This window comes from Eublepharis macularius, chromosome 7, assembly GCF_028583425.1.
Source record: "Eublepharis macularius isolate TG4126 chromosome 7, MPM_Emac_v1.0, whole genome shotgun sequence".
Lineage (NCBI taxonomy): Eukaryota > Metazoa > Chordata > Lepidosauria > Squamata > Eublepharidae > Eublepharis > Eublepharis macularius.
In genome coordinates, this window is record NC_072796.1 from 45,082,007 (window position 1) to 45,105,291 (window position 23,285).

General features: G+C 42.2%; 1 protein-coding gene across 2 annotated transcripts; it reads right to left on the reverse strand.

The window, feature by feature from the left end:
• Positions 1-5,553: 5,553 nt before the first annotated feature.
• RIPK1 (receptor interacting serine/threonine kinase 1) lies at positions 5,554-21,897 on the reverse strand. 2 transcript variants are annotated; one of them, XM_054986042.1, is made up of 12 exons: positions 21,715-21,897; positions 19,516-19,718; positions 17,365-17,518; positions 14,975-15,112; positions 12,889-13,117; positions 12,650-12,799; positions 12,138-12,214; positions 11,657-11,747; positions 10,166-10,789; positions 9,364-9,435; positions 7,857-7,997; positions 5,554-6,149 (listed from the first exon to the last, which is right to left on the reverse strand). In XM_054986042.1, the coding sequence occupies exons 2-12, from the start codon at positions 19,698-19,700 to the stop codon at positions 5,860-5,862; spliced, it is 2,151 nt and encodes a 716-aa protein (XP_054842017.1). In that variant the 5' UTR covers positions 19,701-19,718; positions 21,715-21,897; the 3' UTR covers positions 5,554-5,859. The 2 variants fall into 2 exon arrangements, with proteins under 2 accessions (XP_054842017.1, XP_054842018.1); XM_054986043.1 differs by lacking the exon at positions 14,975-15,112.
• Between the last annotated feature and the right edge of the window lie 1,388 nt (positions 21,898-23,285).

The following is a 23,285-nucleotide window of genomic DNA, read 5'->3' on the forward strand; positions in this document are numbered from 1 at the left end:
AGTCCTTTATTTTTATTCCGCGGATTTCTTCATCTTGTCGTATTTGTATCATCAAAATCTCCAGTACCAAAATGAATAGCAACGGAGACAACGGGCAACCTTGTCTTGTTCCTTTACTTATAGTCAGTTTCTTGGTGGTCTCGTCATTGACCACAATTGCTGCATTCTGGTCTCTATAAATTTCTTTAACTGCTCTTATGAATTTTTCTCCCATTTGTAGCTTTTCCATAGTGGCAAACATAAAGTCCCAGTTCAAGTTGTCAAACGCTTTCTCTGCATCAACAAAGAAGAAACCGACCTCTTTGTCACAACGCTTATCATAATACTCAATAGCATTAATGACTGTCCTTAAATTGTCTCTGATTTGCCTGCCAGGTAAAAAACCTGCTTGTTCCTCCTCAATAATTTCCGAAAGCCACCCCTTCACTCTCTCTGCCAGTATCTTCGCAAAGATTTTGTAGTCATTGTTAAGTAAAGATATAGGCCTGTAATTTTTCACATTAGTCGGATCTTGGCCCTCTTTAGGGATCAGTGAAATGTTGGCTTCCTTCCAGGTATCTGGGATCTGTTGATCCTTTAATACTCCATTGATCACTTCTTTCAGGAATGGTACCAGTTCATTGGCCATTGTCTTATAAAATTTAGCTGTAAGTCCATCTGGCCCTGGTGCCTTTCCCAAATTTGTTGATTGTATTGCCATTTTTATTTCCTCATCCGTTACTTCATTGTTCAATCTGTCTCTCCACGCTTCCGAAATTACTGGGAGCTTCATTTTCTCCAAATATGTCGCTATTGATTCTTTATTAACCTCTTTCTTGTTATACAATTTAGCATAAAATTTATAGAAGGCTCTGCTAATGGATGTCTGTTCCAAATACGTTTTATCATCTTCACATATTTTGTTTATTATTTTCTTTTCCTTTCTCTTTTTCAATTGCCATGCCAAATATTTCCCGGGTTTGTTTGCACCTTCAAACCCTTTTTGCTTTAGTCTTTTAAGATTCCACTCCAGTTCTTTATTGTTCATTGCTGTTAGCTGTTCTTGTAGTATTTTAATGTCCTGATAAATTTTCTTTTTCCCCGGTCTCTTCTTTAACTGTGTTTCTTTGGCTTTTATTTTCTCCATAATCTCCTGTCTCTTCTCCTCTTTCTTTTTTCTGGCTCTTCCATTTAAATCCATTAGTATGCCCCTAATTACCGCCTTGTAAGTATCCCAAACCTTGTTGGTTGGTACTTCTTTATTCATGTTGTATTGTATGAAGAACTTTGTTTCTCTTCTAAGCATCTCCATATTCTCTCCCTCTTGCAGTAAGTCCTCATTTATTCTCCATCCTTTCCTTTTGCTCCTTCTCCCCAATTTCCACATTATTGGATTATGATCCGAGCCTACCATCGGCATTATTTCCACTTCCTTAGTCCATAACGCTAAGTCTTTTGAGGCCCAGATCATATCAATTCTCGATAATGTAAAGTGTCTTGCGGAGTAAAACGTAAATTGTCTACTTTTCGGATTTTGTCTTCTCCATACATCTTCTAGTTTCCTGTTGTATCAATTCAAAAAACAACTTTGGTAGCAATCCTCTTTTCTTTTGTGCAGTTGATGATTTTTTGTCTAACTCCAGATTCGTCACTCCATTGAAGTCTCCAGCAAGTATTATCTGATCATATGAAAGTTCATCTAGTTGCTTCCTTAAGTCCTCAAAGAAGCTTTCTTTTGCTCCATTAGGTGCATAAATTCCAACTACCAGCACTTTCTTTAAATTCCATACGCATTCCACTGCTATAAATCTGGCTTCCACATCTTTCATTACAAACTTTGGCTGCAGTTCCTCTTTAATGTAAAGCACTACTCCTCTTTTTTTCTTATTAGAGGCCGCTGCAAAATCATTGCCCAATTTTTTTAATTTTAAATACTTTACATCTTGTTTTCGAATATGGGTCTCTTGCAAACAAACAATATCACATTTTTGTTTTAATAGCCAGTGAAAAATGCTTTTTCTCTTGTTCGGTGAATTAAGTCCATTTACATTCCAAGATATAACTTTACACTCCATAATCATAATCTTGTTGCTGGTAAGTCCTTTTCGTTGTCTCTTATAAATCGCTCCATCTCTCGTTCCGATCTGATGCGTCTTTTGGCCCCTCCAAATTCAAAGGACACTCCCTCTGGTAGTTCCCATCTGTACCTGATTTTCATGTCCTTCAAAATCTGAATCAGCGCCTTATATTTTTTCCAGTCCAATAACACCGATCTGGGTATTTCCTTCATAATGATAATCGTCTTGCCGTCAATCTCCAATGGATCTTGAAACTGTTTAGTCACAATCTTCTCTTTCATATTTCGGGTCGTAAATTGCACAATCACATCTCTTGGTAGTTTCCTCTGGGTCGCAATTCTTGAATTTACACGATATACCACGTCCAGGATAGCCACAACTTCCTCCTCCTCCTTCCCCAGATTCAGCTAACACCTCCGTCATCTGTTCTTGCGCTGTTTTTCCTTCCACTTCCGGCAAACCGCGAAATCTTAGCTGCTTCTCCATGTGTTTGCTTTCCGCAACCGCCATTCTCCCCTTCATCAGCCTCATCTCTGTTTGTTGCGTATCAGTTAAATTCTCCACCGCGCCTTCTACTGCTTTAACTCTCTGCTGTGTTCCTTGCAGTTCATTTTGCATTATTTCCATACCTTTCTTTACTTCTGACAGCTCACTTTTCACTGTCTGTTTAACCTCTTTGATTAGCTCCGGTTTAATGTCCTTAAGTTCTTTAATCACTTCTAAGAGTTTTTTGTCTAGATTCTCTATTGCTGATTGCCACTCTTTTTTCGACATCGTGGGGCTTGCCTTGGCTCGCTCCCACGAGTCCGCCCTCTTCCTTAACTCCGTGGCATGAAATTAAGCGTCTTTTTATTTTTTAATTTAAATGTCCCAGTCTTTTTGCAAAGAAGAAACTTTTAAAGAATCCAAAATGTCGGGCGTCTTTTCTCTATGGTTCTTCTATGGTTTTTGTAATTCAAAATGGGTTACTTCCTCTTCCGCTGAAGCCGCGGCTTTTCCCCTTTCAAAGATGGCGATTCCCTTCTTCCTGCCCTCCGGCAGGGGCCGCTTCTCTCCAGCAACTCTATTGTTATTACGTACTTCCTGTTTCCCGACTTCCCGCAGTAGCTCTCGCGATGGCAGAATTTTCTCACAGCTCCATAACGGCAAGTATTCAAAACAATAGTCCTGATTCTTTAATAACTCCTTTAAACTTAGTCTTTTTTCTATTTCGACTCTTGCCGAGTCTTCTCCCCGTTATAATTAGCCTGTTGCAGTTTTAAAATCAACTTTTAATCTTCTTTACTTTTAACAATCTGTCCCGTATCAGGAGATAGTGATCTTTACCTTCCCATTCACTTTCCGTGGGTTGTAATCACTGTTTCAATCTTCGTTTCTCCTCCACTCCTCTTTCCCCTGTTGAAGCTTGGGTACGTAGGTCTTATGCCAACCGCATTGGGCCCGAAACTGCCGCAGAGATCTTTGCCGACCTGTCACAGGGTGGGACCTCAAGGGTCGTGAGGGGGCCCGTCGCATAGAGCCCCCCCTCGCCCGAGATCAACGCGCCCTGAGGTCTTGAGCGTTCTTTGCCTGCTCTCCGCCTGAGAGCAGTCGGCCGCGGGCTATTTTGCCCCCGCCGGCCGGTTAAAACGGCAGTCCGGTCAGCTCCGCAGTTGGAGCTGCGTCAGACCTCCATAAATCCCAAACCGGAAGTCCTCCTCCCCGTCCGTCTTGTTGGGCCCTGTGTGCAGCTGAGATTATGGAATCTCCTGTCCAGCCTCCCTTGCATTCACTGTTCCACCCTCCATTTTTGTTCTTGCTGGATCCATGGCTCACTTTCTGACATACATGTGTTGCTACTTTTGGTACCTAGGGCTGGGCTGTAGCCTACTGCTCGGCTGCTTCCCATTCCCACTTCTGCTGAAGTTTCATACCTGGCTTTTCCTCATGCCCCCGTTTCATTGGGTTTTCTAAATTTCATTTGCCTGTTGCCAGTGCTTTTTTTTTTAATGGAATGGCCTATGTGAAAAGGTCAAGAAAACTCCCACCTCCTGGCTTGCTGCAAACTATGCAAAACCAAATTATTCAAGAGGGATTTTTACTTGGATAGGAGAGCTGTACTGTAGGAAGGTGGTCTCAAAAACATGAATTAGGAAAGGGGTAGGGTCTATAGACTATCCTACTCGGTACTGTCTGTTGCTGTAAATGTGATCCTACTGAGTAGTTTCTGCATTGTTTAATATGCCAGGCTTAGAATTTGCTTGTGCTCTATTTCAGCATTTCTTCAACTCTATATTGGATTTCTGCTTGTTTTCAGATCCTTGCAAATTTGCATTTATATACCCTATTATATTGTTTATTGAAATGTCTCTGCAATTGATTTATTGACTTACACTGTGTAATCCACCCAGAGTCTCAGTGAGAAAAATGAACTATAAATAATGTAAATAAATCAATTTTTAAAAGGTGCTGGTTGCACTGATTTCCACCAATCCCCACCCCCCACCCCCACGCGCAGGACCCTCCAGGTGTCAGTAGTCAGTCTCAGTTAGCATCACCACGAAAAAGTCCTGTTTGTTGCCATTTCAGTGTAACACAGCACATTTGCAAAGGAAGCCCCCTTCTGTGCTCCTGCAGTAGCAAAAAAAAAAAAAACCTCCCTATGAAGTGCTGCTTTAAAAAGTTGTCTAGTAGTATAACCCCAGTCCTGCATTTCCTTCAACTGTTGGTAAGTAGCTCACTTGCAGGTGTGCTCTGATATCTGTAAGAAAATTGTGTGGGCCATGACATAGTTCTGTTCTTCGCAATAGGTGGAGGGCAATTGGGGGCTAGTTCCTCATGTGTTTTGCTTCACCCTGGCTCTCAAACTGGGGCATTTTTTTTCAGAGCCTCCGCACGTCATCATCCCTCTGTGGTTTCTCCAATATTTCCAAAACTTGCTTTGCCCAGTTTCCCGAGAAAAATTAGAGTCAAAGCAGCCTGGCTGGATGGAAAGGTGCAGATTTCCGAACCTTCTCACTCATACCAGTGCCCTTTCCTCTCCCTTTCTCCTGATGCCTTTTGTTTTCCCAATCTCTGCTGCTATTTCTTTGCCAGCTTTTAAAAATTAGTAGTTGCCATTTTGCCTTAGTGTTGTGACACTGTAGCAACATAGCTACACCTTTTTTTTAAGCCGGCAAAAAGCCCTCCACTGGCACAAAGGGGGAATGACAGGTGCCAGAGCATAGGGAGAAAAACATGAAGAGACTGCTCCATGTGGACTGTTGCTGCAAATGCCACAATGAATGCACAAGAAGAAGAATCTCCAAATAGTGTGGAAATCATGTGCATCATTTCATGCCTGTCCCTTCACCCAAATATGATTTACATAAACTTTAGTGGGAGCAAGCTACCATTCTTCTCCTGTCACCTTATTTCTTCTTATATAGCCTGCTAATTATGTTCATGTAACGGAAGGAAAGCAATTAATCTTTTGATATGTGCAGCCAGTGCTCAGAAATGAGTATTGATAACCACCTTGTCAATGTAGACTTACGTCCATTTATATTTTTTAATTAAAATTATACAAATACATTCACACTCTGTCAATTCATTCTAAAAATACACATTCCAATCCTTTACATTTCTTAGCATTGTTCAGGAAGATGTGACACCTATTAAAAGAGAAATGTGACTAACAAAAATCTACATTCCTTTTTCTGCTGGTACTTGAAGTCTTATTCTGGCAGCAGGATATTTATAATGGCTATAAAAATACTGTAAAGCAAAACATGTTTCCTGTAGAAAACTTCTTCCAAGTTAGCAGAATCCTCCTGTTCCTCATTTAAGATTCCTGGCTTATTTTTAAAAGGCTATTGAGGAGGTCGATCCTCCGGCAAGCAAAAAGGGCTTTTGCTAGCTTTCCCACAGTTGTCCCTTTGCTGCCTTCCTTCATCTGCCACCTCTGGAACATCTGGTAAACTTTTTCTTTGAGTCCATCCCGTTCGTAGTCATGGTCAATTTCATCCAGCTCGGGGTCACTGAAACCCAACTTACGGGCACAGTGTTTCCACTGTTTAGCCAAGCTGTCTCTGACAACGTTCAGGTGTACATCAGAAATGGCAGCAGTACTATCTGGAGGTAGGAAAAGAAAATGGGGAGTGTGGTTAGGTCTTTCAATGATTTATTTCTTTTGTTCTCAGGGCAGAGTTAGAACAAATTATCACATTTGTCTGTATCCTGCTGTGCCACTGAGGAACACAGCGTGGCACAGGCTATCCTAAAAAACAACCCACTAGACTAGCGTACATTTTAATGTGGGCCTCGGCAATCTTCCACCCAGTTTTGTCCCTCCATAATTAGCAACTACATGATAGTTTGTTTTTAAGAAACTCACTGTTTTGCTACCTGTACTTTTTAGACTGAGGTATAATGACACTGGCGGTTCATTGCTTCCTACTGAAATATGACTCTGCTTTGTGAGTAGCAGCCAAACTGTGGGGGTAGACTTGAGTACACACAATGTGACAAAAAGGTGTGTGGGACTTCACTTGCTAGTCCCACCTCACCTAGGTGTGTTCAGTTCCAAACCAACATAGAATTTACATCACTCAGCATTGCTGAGGCAATGCTGCTCCATCTGGCTGCTCCCTCTCTGACTTGGGACTGTGAAGAGACCAGCTGTCCTGGGGCAAAGAGAGGACAGGGCACACAGCCAGGTGACTGAGTGTCCAATTCTTCCAGCCTAGTGCACAATGATGATGCCATTACCTTGTGGCAGAGCTTAGGAGGCATCTCATTATTACCTGGGACCCGATATGAAGCCACAGAGAGAAATTCCCAAAATCTCACTGAAAAGTCTGTGAAGTTAAATGACCTCTGTTTCTACAGATTAATCTACTAGAAATGTTTGGGCATGAAATACATTCCTTTGGTAGCAAATCCTCTGTTCTTTTCAATCTTAAAATTTTATGATCCTTGTAAATACTTTGTGTGTTTAATTTTTGCGTAAATACTTTGCGTGTTTAATTGCATAAATACTTTGTGTGTTTAATTTTTGTTGCGTAAATACTTTGTGTGTTTAATTTATGCAAATTAATGAGGGATTTTGAATGTATGTTGCCATGGTTTAAAAGGCAGCCTTCTAAAGGAAGAGAAAAGCTGGATAGGTGGGTGAAGTATGTTATGAGATTCAATCGTAGCTGAATCCTAGGAGGCAGAGTGAACTGGGTTTGTTGTGCTGAGGCAAAGAGAGAAGAGAGGGAGGTGCTGGAGGCCGAAAGGAAAAAGTGTGTTCTTTTTTGTGGATGGTGTTAGCCTAAGAGGAAACAGAGGGAAATAAATCTTAGTGACTTAAGTCTGTGTAGAAAATTAGAAGTCCTGTACTTATCGTGCAACTAGGAAGCTAGGAGTCTTAATGAAACCATTACGCTTTTGACCACCTTGAAGCCATTATGCATATATACTTCCAAATAAACTCTGTTTTATTTAGAATAAATGATCCCCTTTTACTTCACAGCCAACCCCATACACTGACCATTCTGTCTTTCTACCGAATATAATTAAGCCATCCTGTGCTTAGGGTTAAACTAAGAGATCTAAGGCAAGAACCTTTGGTGGCAATGCAAATCATTTGGGAATATCAAGGAAGTTAGGGAAGCAGTATAATACAAGTCATTTCAGAGAACTATAAGGAGGAGCCATTATGGATGTCACAAACCAGGGGACAAAGAAAGTGGGCAATACATTACACTCCTGAACAGAGTTATGAGAACAAAATAAAATTATCTTTCAACAAAGATAATCCTATTAGGGAAGAACAATAATTGTTTTTCTGCTTACCAAACAGCTTCTGGTAATCTGTGTAGTGAGTATTTGCTGGATAATTGCCTATATAGAAATTTTGATCATTTATTGCCAAATAGTTGTAGGGCCCTATTTGAATTCCACTGCTGTTAACTATGTTGAACTGTGCAGATTCTTCTGTATATGAGACAGTTAAAAAAGACATGTCAAATTCACATAAAACGAGGGGTGGTGACAGTAGGGGTAAACACTTTTAACAATCAGGTGCTGACTAATTAAAACAAAAAAAGAAGAAGAAATAACAAAAAGAACAGATTGTTCCACATTTGTATCTGGAGTAATTTTGGCGTGTGTTACCCTGCATAAACCTCAGAATGGGCATCTGTGAACATTTGAAATACTGATGTGTCAGGTATATTTACAGGACCATTTTACAAGTTTCTAGATAGCAATATAGGAAAGCTCCTCTACAAAAATACCATTTTAAAAGGGTTGTGAGAATCATCTGCTTGACTTAAAGATCTACTACAGTTTGGGCCTTGCTCAATGGATATTAATATATTCAAGATCAACTTCACAAAGTTTATATTAAGCCACATTAAATTCCAGAAGGTCTCAAAAATGCTAGCTTTATCGTAAAGAAAACCTGGGAATATTTTATGAAACCAGATCTCAATTCTCTCCATACAGAAGGAGAATAAAGGGTTGATCTCACTTTCCTGTTTAATTAAGGTTCATACTTTAATCTTCCCCAAATTCCAATCCTGCACCAAGCACTCCCACCCAATCAATTATGTACATGATCACCATTTAGACAATTGCACTTAATTTTTAGAACATGGTCAAATAAGGTTGCCAACTCTGGGTTGGTAAATTCTTGGAGTTTGGGAGTGGATTTTGGGGAGAGGAAGAACCATAGTGTGATATAAAATTACAGAGTCCACTCGCTGAATCTGCAATTTTCTCCAGGAGAACTGATCTCTGTAGTCTGGAGATCAGTTGGAATTCTGGAAGATCTCTAGCCCCTACTTAGAGGTTGGCAACCTGATTGCTGAAGCATTCTTTGTTTGCAGGGTTAGCACAACCCGCCCCCCCCCCCCAAGCATAACATTCTAAGAAAGTGCAGGGTGATACCGGGGGATAATGATCCCTCCCCAGTCAAGGTTTGTATCTATGCTTGAGCTTGTGGGGAAAATGGTTGACTGACAATTCTGTGATCCAATAATGCCACCGCCTCTTTTCCCCATAGACTTCATAAGCTTTCATGAACCTACTTCTAAAGATACAATCAAGAGCTGACTGCATCCAAAGAAGTAGGTTCCAGTCCATGGAAGCTAATGCTGGAATAAAACATTGTCAAACTTTACAAGCACCCCAAGACCCTGTTTAATATTACTTGTGTGTATAAAGTTTAGCTATATTTAAGCCGTTTTAGAGCTTGGAGGTTACAAGCTGTTTAGGTTACTTGTATGAATAGCTTTAGGGCAAATGCTAGTAGACTCAGAACTAATTTGTGATGCCTAAAACAAATGCAACTGATTACCTGTGCTTTTTCTGTGTGTAGGAGAAATCTGCGCAAAGTTTGCCTTCATAAAAGGATCAGACTCCAGTGGACCTAAACAATTACACACATTGTATTATACTCACACCACAACTTCTAACAGTACAGGATCATTGTTGATACACCAGTTAAAGCAGAGAGGATTCAAATTTCTTACAAACGAATTAGGTATAGTTCACTCCTATTCTATAATGCCTCAGGCTTATGAAGAGCCACCCACCTAGTCACCTGGGATAAGAATCTCCCACAGGGGACCAAGCAGGGAATATTAACCAACATCAGTTTTGTTTATTAGCTCATAAATGACAAAGGTAGATGGGTATCGACAGGCAAGCAAGAAAAACTTTTTTGAGTGCTAGTAATTAAAATCATATGCCTCTATTAACTTACATATATTTAAGACTATCAGGTTTCAAGTAACTTTAAAGTATACTTCCTATAAATCTGAACTGATATTACATTTTAGCTATTGAGGATTAATTGAGTGTGGTTACCCTATGCACAATGGACAGGAGAGCTAATGGGCTGGATCCAGGCTGAATTTTCCGATGATAGAATTGAACTTTTCTGCCCTCCCCTCCTACTGCAGAGATCCTGAACAACGATATAAGGGGTGGGGTGGGGGGGGTCTGCAGCAGGAATCGGGAATTGATGGAAATTTAAGTTCAGGTTGAATCAAACCCAGCATTTATAACTGCCATCTAGCCAGTTTACATCTTTCACATAGTTATAGCTGAGTGTGTTCTCTTTCCTCCTAAAATATATCCCCAAACAGCTCACTTACCAGTTTCCATGTTTTGGCTTTTGGGGATGTAATGTGGCGTTGGAGGCTTTGATCGATGATCCATACCAGATTCAGGCACAGGCCGTTTACTGAAGTTAAGAATATTAGCTGAATGTGATCCATACATAGCCTCTGCACTCACAGATGTGAGATCCACAGGTCTCACCCCATACAAATTATCAGGATTGTATGACACATTCTCCCTTTCTGATAGTGCTCCACCTGGTGACTGTTGCCTTGGGTGTTTGTAATGGGCTTCAACACTGTTGATCACATTATGATGACTGATGTTTGTTCTGGGGTTTGCAGCTTTCAAGTATGACACTTGTACCTGTGGGGTAGCATGTGCTTTTACGAAGGGGTCATGAGAAACCCTCCTTCTCCTTTCTGCCTCTTGCATTTCAACACTGTATACCACAGAAGGGCCTTCTGGTTTGTCCATTCGGCTGCCGTACAGGTGATAGTTCAGTTCCTCCTGTAGTTTTCTGTCCAGGTTCACAGAATGGGGCTCAAAGGATGTTTCACAGCTCTCTACAGGCTCATTTTCTGGATAAGGTGCAAACAAGGCTTCATCCACAGTGTTGGCTTCAAGATCCTGAGAACTATGTAGAGAACTGGGCAGATCTGCAGGGGAACAGGTAAGCTGCTTAACACAACTGATAGTTTTGCAAAGGTGTAACTGAAATTTTCTATTTTGTTTGCCAGGGAGTTTCTTACTGACTCTAAAAGGTACAAGACTATGTGCACAACATAAAATTGCTGCCACTCTCTCTTGTTTTTACAGGTCATGTTCCTGTGTGTTTATCCTGACTCACAAAAATTCAGCGACTAAACAATTTCCTGGCATAAAGATAAAACACTTGTCTTAGAATACTCAGTTGATTGAAAAAAGTAAAGAACAACCATAAACCTCCTGCCCGCACACACAGAACTTATTGGTTCACAGGCACCATTATCAGCCAGAAAAGGCACAGGATCTACTTGGCAATCCCTGGAACAAAACGAGAGGCTCTGCTATTGGAGGCCAGCAGGGGAAAGGTTAGCCAGATGGATCATCAGTGGTGGCACAACTCTATGGGTCTTTGAAACACCTTAATAGTAAAAATCCTGCTCAGTACCTGCCTATTCTCCATTCCTGGCTACCAAACTTTCACAAGGCATTGCCTGAACTCTTGAGTCTACCTTTGCAGGTAAATTATTGTTGTTTCCCCAGAGCTGAAATTCTGCACCCAAGATGACTTTGCTCACTGGTTTGACACTATCATAGAGTCGTCGTGATTTTAATCAGAAAGTAGTATGTCAATCCAAAGCCGTTCTGAGATGATGTCCTTTGAACTACAAACTAAAACTGTACTCTTTCCACTTAAAGATCAAAATTCTTTGGGTTGGCATGTGAAGTTATTCTTGATAGCATAATCATTGTGTAATGAGAATTATGCATCATGAAGAATACAAAAAAAAATGACCTATTAAGAAAATGAAATAGATTACCTATCCGTGTGCTACTTGGCGGTTCTGCCACAGCATCGACTTGGAGAGACTGCATCCTTTTGACAAGTTCATTTGGTTCAGGGTACACTTTCTATCACACACACAAAAAATACTTGATTAAATCATATCCAACACTATGGCTGTTGTAAGTATGTGGCTCAGAATGTTCATCAAAGACAACTCTTAAGGACTGTGAGCAAAGATTTTGCACGCTCAAGGACAGAAACACCTATTCTGACTTAGTCACATATCTGAGGAAATGACCCATTATTCACAAAATTTCATATTGAAATAATGTTAGTCTTTAAAATGTTACTGGATTTTACTGTGAAACTTTTCTGTTTAAAAGGGCATTTGAGGGATGCTGAAGGTTCTTGGCTTTACGTTGCTGTTTTGTTGCTGGTAGTGTTGTAGGGAAATTGTGTTTTAACAAATAACCAAAATTTGAACCACATATCACACCACTTGCTTGTTAACTTACTTTTATATTTTCCACATCATCTTCCACATATTTTTGAAAGTGTTGGTGGTAAAATGGCTTGTATGTCATATTGATTTCTGCGGTAAATCAAAGCATTGTAAATTAATCCAGGCAGTCTTTGATGAAAACAATATGTGACGATGTTCTTATGTTCTGTCCCCCATAATCTTAAAAGTGACATGAGATTAAAAGGCAGGAATTGGAGGCATAGCCATGAAGAGAGCAAGGCAAGAACTTTTGTCCTGATGCTCTAGTTTTCTACTTGCAGGTAAAATTTCATAAAGGAGAGCATTTAGAAATGTTATCCCCCTATCTGCAGTTTGAAGTGGCGCTGTTTTATAGATCTCACTCCCATTCACTTTGCAGTATTTGTTTATTCAGCTGAGCACTCACCACTTAGGAATGCTTGGTATGATTTTAGGCTGCTTTCTATCACCCATTACAGGTTTCCTCTTGTGCTATTTTTTAAAAAATATAACTGGACTTATTTAAGGAAAATGGTATTTCCCTACCTGCAAAGGATGGCCGATCCTCTGGGTTTTGACTCCAAGAATGTTCCATTAAAGAAATGATCTTCTCTGGGCAACTTTCATTGATTTCTTCTATAAGTGGCCTGTTCCCTTGCATGACACAGAAGTATACATGCTCATCATTTGCAGCATCTGGAAAGGGGAGGAATCAAACACAGCTAAAATTATCTTCAAAAAACATTCTGCACAACTACTTTAGCAAACCAATATAAAACACTTACTCTCATATGGTTCTTTGTTAGCAAAAATAGCCCATAATACTATGCCAAAGCTGTAAACGTCTGATTTTTCCACAGGTGTGATATTAATAGATTGCAGGTGCTCCGGAGCCATGTAGAAAAGGGTGCCTGCATTGCTCTTGGAGTTGCACTTCAGTTTCCTCTGTCGGCTGGTCTCCTCTTTAGTCAGCCGGCTCCAGTTTTTGAAGCAGGCTACACCAAGGTCTGCTATCTGCAAAGCCGATTGAAGAACAGTTATGGGCAGGGATGAGAAAGAAGCAGGACTAAATTGAGATCAAACAGGACAATCTGCATCTTATGTGCTTAGCATGATAACATTTCTCAAAGTATTTATTTTTATCGGTTTCAGCACTTGATTAACTATGGAGTTCTAAATAGGGTTGCCACCTGACAATCCTCTTACACTTGTCATAACATTACCAGTACATGATTAGAAAATACTGCCCTTGTATTGGATTAAACTAAAGTTGATTTAACTGCATCTCTTCTTTTCTATGAGTGTTTCTGAAATTAAATAGGGAACAGTTCCAGTTCCTTGTAATAAGAAACAGGCAGCATGCCTAAGTTGTCTGAAGAAAATGCACAGTGTGTTCATTTGAACAAAAAGAAAAAGCACATGGCATAACCATTTCTGGATTGTATCACTTTAGAGCTAAACTAAAGAGACGAATTACACGAGGAGGAGCACATGAAGGGAGTCGCAATGTTAACCAGGAAGCTGAGTTTTAAAAGAGATGGGAAGGCTTTGTCAATTTCTCCTCTGTACAGAGCCAGGGAGATGCTGCTCAGAAGACTTTCCTCTCCACCTCTTAGAAGGGGAGGTGAAACTGACAGAGCCTTCGGGAGGCAAAGAGGATATGAACAAACCCTCTGAGCAGCCATCTCCCTGGCTCTGTAGAGAGGAGAAATTAACAAAGCCTTCTAATCTCTTTTAAAACTCAGCTTCCCAGCTAACATTGCAACTCCCTTCACGTGCTCCTCCTCGTGTAATGTCTCTTATAGCTTGGCTCTTAGACTGCAGATGGGGAAAATGCCTGCATGTGGGTATGCTCCTTACACCGGTCTTCTAAAAAGCTAGCATGTTGGGGAGTCTTTCTGAGACGTTAGCTTTCTATGTGTAATATTGTTTGGTTTTCATGCAAAGAAGTTTTTGTTTTTGCTTGTGCTGATTGAAGCTCGACCACATTATGCCAGCAGAATCAATCCAGGTGGCAGATAAGACTGTGGATCAACTACAGTGAAAATAGTCCCAAACTCCTACATTAGGCAATTCTTTTTCTGGGGCACGCTGCTCTTCTACCTTCTGTTTAGTTCCTCCAGTGCTTAGGGAAAGTAGTGTTCTGCAACCATTTTTAAATGTTAAAAGGCAGGAGACAGAACAAGGTAAAAAGTTTACATGAGAGGAACAGAAAATAAGACCATGGTTGCTGCTGTTTGCCAAAGAGTAAAAAGAAAAGAAACCCTCCTCCAGGTCTATGAATTCAGGCTGGACATTGTGTATTTTTGGTAAACATAAATGTATTAGACTCCACCAAGCTCAGTGTGGTCTACTCTGACTGGCAACAGCTTTCTAGGGACTCAGACCGAAAAGGGTCTTTCCTGGGCCTTGCTCCTTGCAATCTTTTGGCGGATGAGGCGGTGCAAAGCTTGGCCACTATTGCTAGATTTACCACAAGATCCCTATCCTTGCTCTCCTAAGTATATGCAAAGTTTGCATCATAACATACCTATTTTCTTTTCACATTTGCCTCCATCACTCATTTGCCACGGATAGTTCAATCTTTTCTATTGGAAGATAACAGTTCATCATCATCTGTGGCATTAGCTCAGATGCTGTGTGCGTGTGTGTCTTGTTGCTACCTCAAACCAATGGTTTTGCTTTCTGAAGATAATCAGGACAACTCTGGTCTAAGGACCGCAATAATAATAAAAAATCAAAAAAATCAGGACAACACATTTCCATACGTTATTCAGACATCACTGCTTATGTGAGTCTAGCTTATATAATATATAAGACCAAAACATCGCCCTTCGATAGAGCAAGCCAGAAGTTTTGTGCTAGTGGTACCTTGATGTGAAAGTCCTCATCTACAAGAATATTTTCTGGCTTTAAGTCTTTGTGCACTAAGCCCTGTTCACTTAAGTAAAGCATTCCTTCAATGATCTCCAAGATGAATCGTCCTTTCACAGTCAAGGGAATTTTGGTCTGCAACAAAGCCAAAATAGCAAATTACATAGTAAAACTTGATCTGAGATGTACAGAGCTATAAGTGAAAGAAACTGCTCTCCTTTTTTCAGTCTATTTTGCATGTTCAAAGGATAGAAGCACCTACTCTGACTTAGAGCCAAGCTACAAGTGAAGCCTGATAGGAGTTGGACACGTGTCAGTTTCCCTCAACAGTTGATGGGAAGTGTAGGCATCACTTGTAGCTGCCCCAGCGGCAGCATGAACTCACCTGGTGTCTGCCTCCACCCCTCAATTGGAGCCATGTGGTGTTGGGCTGCCGCCAGGCCAGCAACACAACCTTGCCCCTCAACACCACCCCTGCAGCCGTGCCCCTTTCTGGTCCCTGTCCCACCACCACTTTTCAGAGGTGCTGCCGAGGCAGCACAGAAAGCCGTGGCTCCGGCAGCGCTCCTGGCTCCTGCACCCAGCTGGCAGCAAGCTTGCCCAGCGTCTGCCTCCCCCCACCCTCTCCTGGAGTGTGGGAAGCCAGCAGCGAGCTCACCCAGCATCTGCCTCTCCCCACCCTCTCCTGGAGCACAGGAAGCTGGCAGCAAGCTTGCCCAGCGTCTGTCTCCCTCTCACCCTCTCTCTGCTGGGCCAAGAGGAGCCAGGAGTGCTGCCGGGGCTGTGGCTCCCCACGCTCCCTCAGTGGCCGCCTCCAAGGTGTGGCAGCAGGATGGGGCCATGGCTTCAGAGGGCAGTGAGGGGTGAGCTCGCACTGCTGCCAGGCTGCACAGGACACCGCATGGCTCCAGGAGAGGGTGGGGGGAGGCATGCGCAGCCACCGGCAGCCACCTCCAAAGTACAGCGGTGGTATGAGGACCGGACATGGCTGCGGCTGCAGGGGCAGTGAGGGGTGAGCTTGTGCTGCTGGGGCTGCAGCCTAACACCGCAGGGCTCCAGGAGAGGGGGGTGGAGGCAGATGCTGGGCAAATCTACACTTCCCATCAACCATTGAGAGAAACTGACATGTGTCCAACTCCTGTCAGGCGTCACTTGTAGCTTGGCTCTTAAGTCTCACATCTGAGGAATTGACCTATTATTCACGAAAGTTCATATTGAAATAAATGTTAATCTTTAAAGTGCCACTGGACTTTATTCAATGAGCGTCGCCAAGGATAGTCTTAGGAATCATTTTCTTTAGAGGGACTGACTACAGTCCTAAGCAGATTGATACCATTCTACTTTAACTGAAGTCAGTGCTTCAAAGGAATCTTCAAATAAGTTTGCTTAGGACTGCACTATAGATGCATTTGAGAGCTTCTTCCAGCTAATTTTTCCTCACTAGGATACAACAAGCTGCTTTCCAAAAGTTTCCACACTCTTAAATGTAGTCTGGTCTTTAAGCCTTTTTGGATAGGATGGAACAGAAGCTTAAGTACAAAATTTAACACATTTTAATATTGTTTAATTTGCATAGTTCATAATCTTCTTCACCCCTTCCATCTCCATGCTTTTTCAAATTCTTTGAAAATTTGGATATTGGAAAAAGAGCACACACACACGTATATGTAGGTAAGTATATAGGTGTGTTGAGATTCCCCTACTACTACGACTACGACTACTACTACTAGTAGTAGTAGTATTTTGGTTTTTGTTTGTTAATGCAGGATTAGGCTCAAGGCTGTGGCCAAAAGAGCTGTTCCGAGAAAACTGTGTGTATGTATATATATTTGTGCAAAGCAAAAAAAGAAGAAAACAACAAATGAAATATGGGTGAATCTACACATAAGCTTCTATGAAAGGTCTCCAAATATGTAAAAAATAAACAAAGATATATTCAACCAGCTCTGCTTATGAGTAGCTGAACTCATCTAGCTTGAGGTTCAACATCCCCACCTTCTGAGCCCATATACTCGATGGTTTGGATCTAGCCAGCTTTTTCAATCAGCTTCACATAATTCCCCTCTTTACTACAGCCCCAGTCCCAAATGGCTTTTGTCCATGTAGGTCCTGTGATCCCTGGCGGAACCTTTTTTGGTGGTCAAAGAGGACCGTCTCCTCCCTTTGTTACCAGCAGAAAAGCTGGCTCGATCCAACCCAGTGTCCCTGACATTCCTTACTGACATGTTTTACACTTCTAAATGCACCCAGAGTCACTATTCGGGAATTGTAAGTCCAAATCAGTGCAGAGAGCAAAAACAAATATGACATCTACAAAATGTTTAACTGCTATCTCAAAAACTACCAGTTGGTTTCTCTGCAAGGTATTGATCATGCTCTCTACTCACTGCCTTTAGAACTCTCATCAGGTTTCCTTTGTGCACATATTCCATCACGAGTGAGTAGTTACCATCTTCCAGAATGACACCTAGTAGCTTCACCACACGGTTATGATTCAGTTTTTGCATAATTTTGCCTTCTTCTAGAAGTGAAGTGTTACATCTAAAAAACACACATACACACCAGATACTATAATGGTTAACAAGAAGGGAGAAATAGAAGTATAAGAGTCTTGATCAGCATCTTCAAGGAAACAGGAAGAAAGGTTCACTTGTTCTCTTGAGCTATTTGAACAGGCCAGACCCTTGTGTGGTGGCACCTGGCATAGTTCAAGCCATAGCATTATCACTAATAACATATTACTCTGAAGGATCTTTAAATAGCTGGTGACCTTAAGGTAGTATTCCCCAAATTCTAGGATCAAACTAGATCAGTCAGTGGGAGGGAAGTCCACATATAGATCTCCGATGCTGGTGTTTTTTAAGTGTAAATTGAAGCCACAGGGGCAGCTGCAGCATGAGAGGGGAGGAGACAGTTAGTCACTTACTTTAATATGGAGCAGACTGGGAAGCTAAACAGGCCCATGTCATGTGACCCATCCCTTCTTGTGTCACATGATGCATCACTGTTGGCCTGGTCTTGTAATCAATTGTGATGGCTAAGGTAGAGGATGCTGAGGCAATGGCCAATAAGGCAAGGAATCAGCAGCAACCTCTCCTTGTGGCCACCAGTTCTTCCTTGCAAACAGGGAAGTTTATGTGCAAATGCAGCAGGTACCGCTTCCTTCTTACCAGCCACCATCCATCTCCTCTGCACCTCTTTGTGAGGAGATGATAGCTGGCAAGGAGGTAATGGTGGCTAATACACTCACATGTGGACTACCCTCCCAGCAGGGAAGAAGGGAGGCCACTGCTGCCTCATCTTGTTGCAGATGGTAGCCCAAGTGTGGCGACAGCTGCTGCCGCCGCCGCCGCCACCTCCTCACAAGGATGACGGTCCAGGGATGAGCATAGCAGCTGCCTCCTCCTCCTCCCAAAAAGAAAAAGAAGTTATCTTCATATGGAGGAATCAGGACCATGCTCTGGCAGCCTTCCAGAACACAGATCCACTGGAGTATCTCCTAGTTCCAGTCAAGTTGCTCTGTGCTTCAACTGCGCACATGCGCACGCACACAGAGTTGCTATTTACTCTATGGTACCTTCCGGGGGCAAATAGCACATCGGGGTGTGACAGGAGTAATTAGAAAAAAGGGAAAGGATTAGACCACCCTTCTCCTTATGCTATGGCCCCAATCCATACTAGATTTTCCATGATCACTATTTCTATTTTAGAAAGGCAAAAGATTTTCTGCTATCATGTCTAGTTCAGGACAAAGGTGTCTTTTTTCTGAATTAAAGTTCAGGACACAGCACTCTCACACTTAGCACCTACGGATTTTAGATGTAATATCCAGTTAGTCCTCACTGCAGAGAGATATGGCAGAACTACTTATGTGCAGCAGAGCCTGATAAGTAATGTGGCCAGACAAGTATGCAGAGAAACAGCAGGATGCCTCCTCTGGCTGGCCATGATTTCTTTAACAAATCTATGACATATTTGACATGTTTCCACCATATGACAAGTTTAAGAGACCCCCTAGGACTACCAAACAAATGGCAATTTAGTAATTTATTTTTTAATTTAGAGTATCCTCATAATCTAAGACCCTAAGATGTAACTTACTTAGCTTCCAGCTCTGGCTGTATTCCTAAAATATGGGAATGTTGAGAGAGGAATAAATCTAATTGGAAAACACAAAGAGTCTGACGGTAAGCAGTTCTGTTCAACTAGATGTGATAAATGATCACAGATCTTCAATCATCTTTTATAAAGACAAATGACAGTCAAGTGGCTTTTTTCTTGCGTCTCTCTTTAAAAGACCATAACAAAACAAGGATCCCAGTTTCCATTTGTAAAAGTGGGATGGGGGTGAAAGCATTAACACTTCCCTCCTCTCCCTGTGAAGTCCTGATTTGAACCAGGGACTCACACGCTTGTACCTGGGCTAGGAAAGATTTGCTAGGAAGATTTGATCATGGATCTCCCAGCGGTGTCTTGCTTGTTTTGACCTCTAGTTTTCCCTCTCCTCTTTGGAAAAACCCACCCATTCTCCAACTTACTCTGTGCGCTTTGGTCCGGTGTACACCGTTTTTAATACCACAAGCCCATATCTCTTGTGATAGCATAAGGAAACCATTCCGAATCCACCTGCATCCAGTTGTGCTTTTTCTAAAAGGTCTGCAGAATTCATCTGGATATCCTCCAATGACATGTTTTCAGCTTGTGGGGCAGTCCAGCAATTCATAAAGATAAAATCTTCAATCTGTAACATGGGCACAGGAGATAAGGCATGGTGGTCCATCATTCTGCTGCTACTGTACATAGTTGGGTGAAAGGATGGGGGATGCTTCTAAGGTGATGTCTTTTAGCTTCACCCGAGTCTCATTCAATAGCCACATTTCTTTCAACCTGGATTACTCCCTGGCCTCCCCTTCTGCCCCACCGGCAGCTTAGTCAGGAGAAGAGCACCATAAGCTAAAGAACCTGGCAGGTAACCCTTGCAGAAGTAAAAGAAGGCTTCAGAGTCATTTCAGAGACCTCTGCCTTTTTTCAGGAGTGATACCTGCCAGGTACAGGCCGCATCTACTGCACTGCTTTTGGCGGGAGCAATTTCACTTCTCCATTTTATGGCCTGGGATACTGTGCATCATGTGAACATGCCATATAACTGATTAGAAATGTAACACAGTGGGAAAGCGGTAAAAGTTGTTTCACTGTATGGAAGATGCTACAAACTGACCATTCCATCTGCCTGCATCACGCATGCTGTGGTGAGTTTCAAGCAGCCAAACCGCGCTCATCGTCTAGCTCAAGGGCTTGAACACATATTTTGCATGCACACACCCAACATTAAAGCCTCGACAGCTTTCGTTTAAGGATATCAGCTACCAGGCCTGAGAAAGACCTCTGCCTGAGTCATAAGAGTGCTGCTACTAATTAGAGTAGACAATGCTTTTTAAATTCCATTTCATACATTCGTCCTTTATTCATACTGGTGAAATCAGGCGCCTCATGCAACAAACGCCTTCAGCAAGATAACGGACTCAATTATGTTGCTGCTTACCCTTGGAGCACTGGCCCATGACAATTCTTAGCAAGTATATAATTCCCTTGATATTTTTAAAGCATTGTTACTGTGCCTAACACACACAGGAGCATTCACAGGCCTCCTTTTAAGGGACCTACTCAAGCCAATAATCTGATTTTCATTTCCTATTTTGGCTGAACAATAAAATTAATTTCAAAATCTATTCCATCAAGCCTTGGAGAGTCAGGATGCAAAAACAACATTTATGAAAGAAGTCACCAAAATCTGCTGGATGAAACACTGGCTTGTATTTTGTGGTGGAAAGTGCCATCAAGTCATAGCTGACTTATGGCAACCCCCGGTGGGGTTTTCAAGGCAAGAGACTAACAGAGGTGGTTTGCCTTTGCTTGCCTCTGCAACCTTGGTCTTCATTGGCGGTCTCCCATCCAATTACAAACCACGGCCAACCCTGCTTAGCTTCCAAAATCTGGCAAGATTGGGTTGCTTGGGCAATTAATTAACATTAAACAATTAATAATTTTTATTTCATGTTTTGGTAGTCACACAAAGCCCTTTACGCAACTTTTAGCTTCACGTTAGCTTATAGGGTAAGTGGGATAGTGCCTTCCCCACTCGGTACAATCCAGTAACTGCAACAAGTTTCTAGGGGCTGGCTTCTTAAACCCAGGGACTCTCTCTCTCCCTCCCTCCCGTCTGCAGGGACTTCGAAGGGGAAACAAGCCGGATCAAAGCAACAGTCCGTCACTTATTGGGCTGCACACGTAGGGAGTACTCCCAAGAAGGTCTACTCAGAAGTAAGTCCATTCTCTTTCCTGGGAGTAAGTGCATGGGATTAGGCTGAGGAGGGGGAGATATGGTGGTGATGGCCCTCATTTGGCAGGGTGCCGTTTGAAAAAGCTTGGAGGTACCATGTAAGAAGGGGAAGGATCCGCAAACCCAGCGTAAGAAGTGGACACGAATTTTAGTTTCGTTTTCGTGGGCGCCTCCCATTTCACCCCCCCCCCCAATTTTAACAAAGGAAGTCCCCCGAAGAACCTTCAGACACGATCTACCTGAGGGATCCCCCATCGATGGATCCATCCACCCCCATGATCGGGAATCGGAACCCTCCCGGCCAAGCCTTCCCAGGGCGAGGGAGCTCAAGGGGGACCTTTGGGGGGATGCGCTCCTTCCAAACATGCAGGAAGCAAACGGCCCGAATCTCCTTTACCTTCTTGTTTCCCCGTCTGGGAATGCCGCCGGTAGGCGCCCGGGGCCAGGCGAGGGGTCTCCTAAGCAGCGTTTCCCCTCCGGGAACTGGCTCTCGGTATGGAGCGTGCCCGGATCATCTCTTCCTTCTTCGCTCAAGTTAGCCAGGGCGGAGTTACGCGCTGACAAAGTCAGGCAGTCTGTGGCCCAGGCGCAGCTTGTCAAAAGGGGAAGGCTGCCTGAATTTATAGGAGCGCGGAGCCACCACGGTAAATGAACAAATCGGCCAGGGTGATCGTCTTCTTTTAGTTCAAGGGTCTGCAACTTGTGGCTTCAGCGTGGAAGTAAATATGGCTCTTTTTGGAAAAAGCAAATCAAATGCTTACCTTCAAGTATATTCCAGGAGTATATGAAGGGAATGGCTGGCAAAGATTTTTTTAATGGGACTGAAAAGACTCCTCCTTGGGTAGTGGAACTGCATGGTAGAGTCCGATTGCGTCAGATCCCATATGTGGTTGGGAAAACACCCAAGGCCTGGGGTTGCTCTGGCCAGGGAAGGCCATGGCAAAATACCTCTGCTCAGGAGTTGTGCTGAAAGCCCCTTGCTAGGGTTCCCATAAGGTGGTTGCAACTTGAACAGTGTGCACATACATATAAAAGGACTTCTTAGAGATGCTTTGACAGAAAGAAATGATAGAGTCCAAGGTTGCCAGTCATCCAAGCACAAACCCATGTGCAAACTTATGCCATTGCACTAAAACAGTGGCACAGGATGCTCCTATAAATATTTATTACTTATTGTGAGACCTTGTACATGCCATTTAATAAAAAGATTAACAACACCCCGTCTTTGGGCTGCAGAACTTTTTGGATTAATATTCATCATGTCCATTATGTTGTTGTATAGTTTTAGTTATGCAAATAAACTTTTAAAATCAACTGTATTGATCTCTTGCTTTGAATTTTGACATTGTTGACTTAAATTTTTTTAAAAGCTTGCTGACCCCTGATTTAGACCCAACCGCTCGGTGGTAAATCCACAGCTGGAGGTAAAGTCAAAAACAGAATAGCACAATAAATATTCAAAGAATTATATTAAAGTGCAAAGTGACTAGTGATTTCCAATAAATGCTTATAAATATTTAAGTCAATATTCATAAATAGAAGATAATAAGTATATGTTTTTTTACAGAATACAATTCATTGTTGGCAGTTGATATCCAAAGACTCTTCAAATTATAATAGTTCATGGTCATATTTTCTCTTCTTTTTCACAGATGATAGTGCCAAAAAGAATGCTCAACCAAAGATGGAAATTTACCAGGGAAGTATATCAATGTTTCAAAAAATATTTCATTATTTTCTTTTTTCTTCAATAGGTGGAGCTGAGGAGATGGGGGGAGGAACCAAAGTACCCCCCCCCCCAGCCCATCTTCTTGGCTCCACCTATTGAAAAAAGAAAAAAATGAAATACTGTGCAGAGGTTCCCAGGTTGAACCCCAGCACCTCCAAGTTAGAAGGTGCTGGGAAAGCCTTTCGCCTGAGAACTGCCAGTCAGAGCAGACAGGATGGCGCTATAGACCAAAGGTCTTA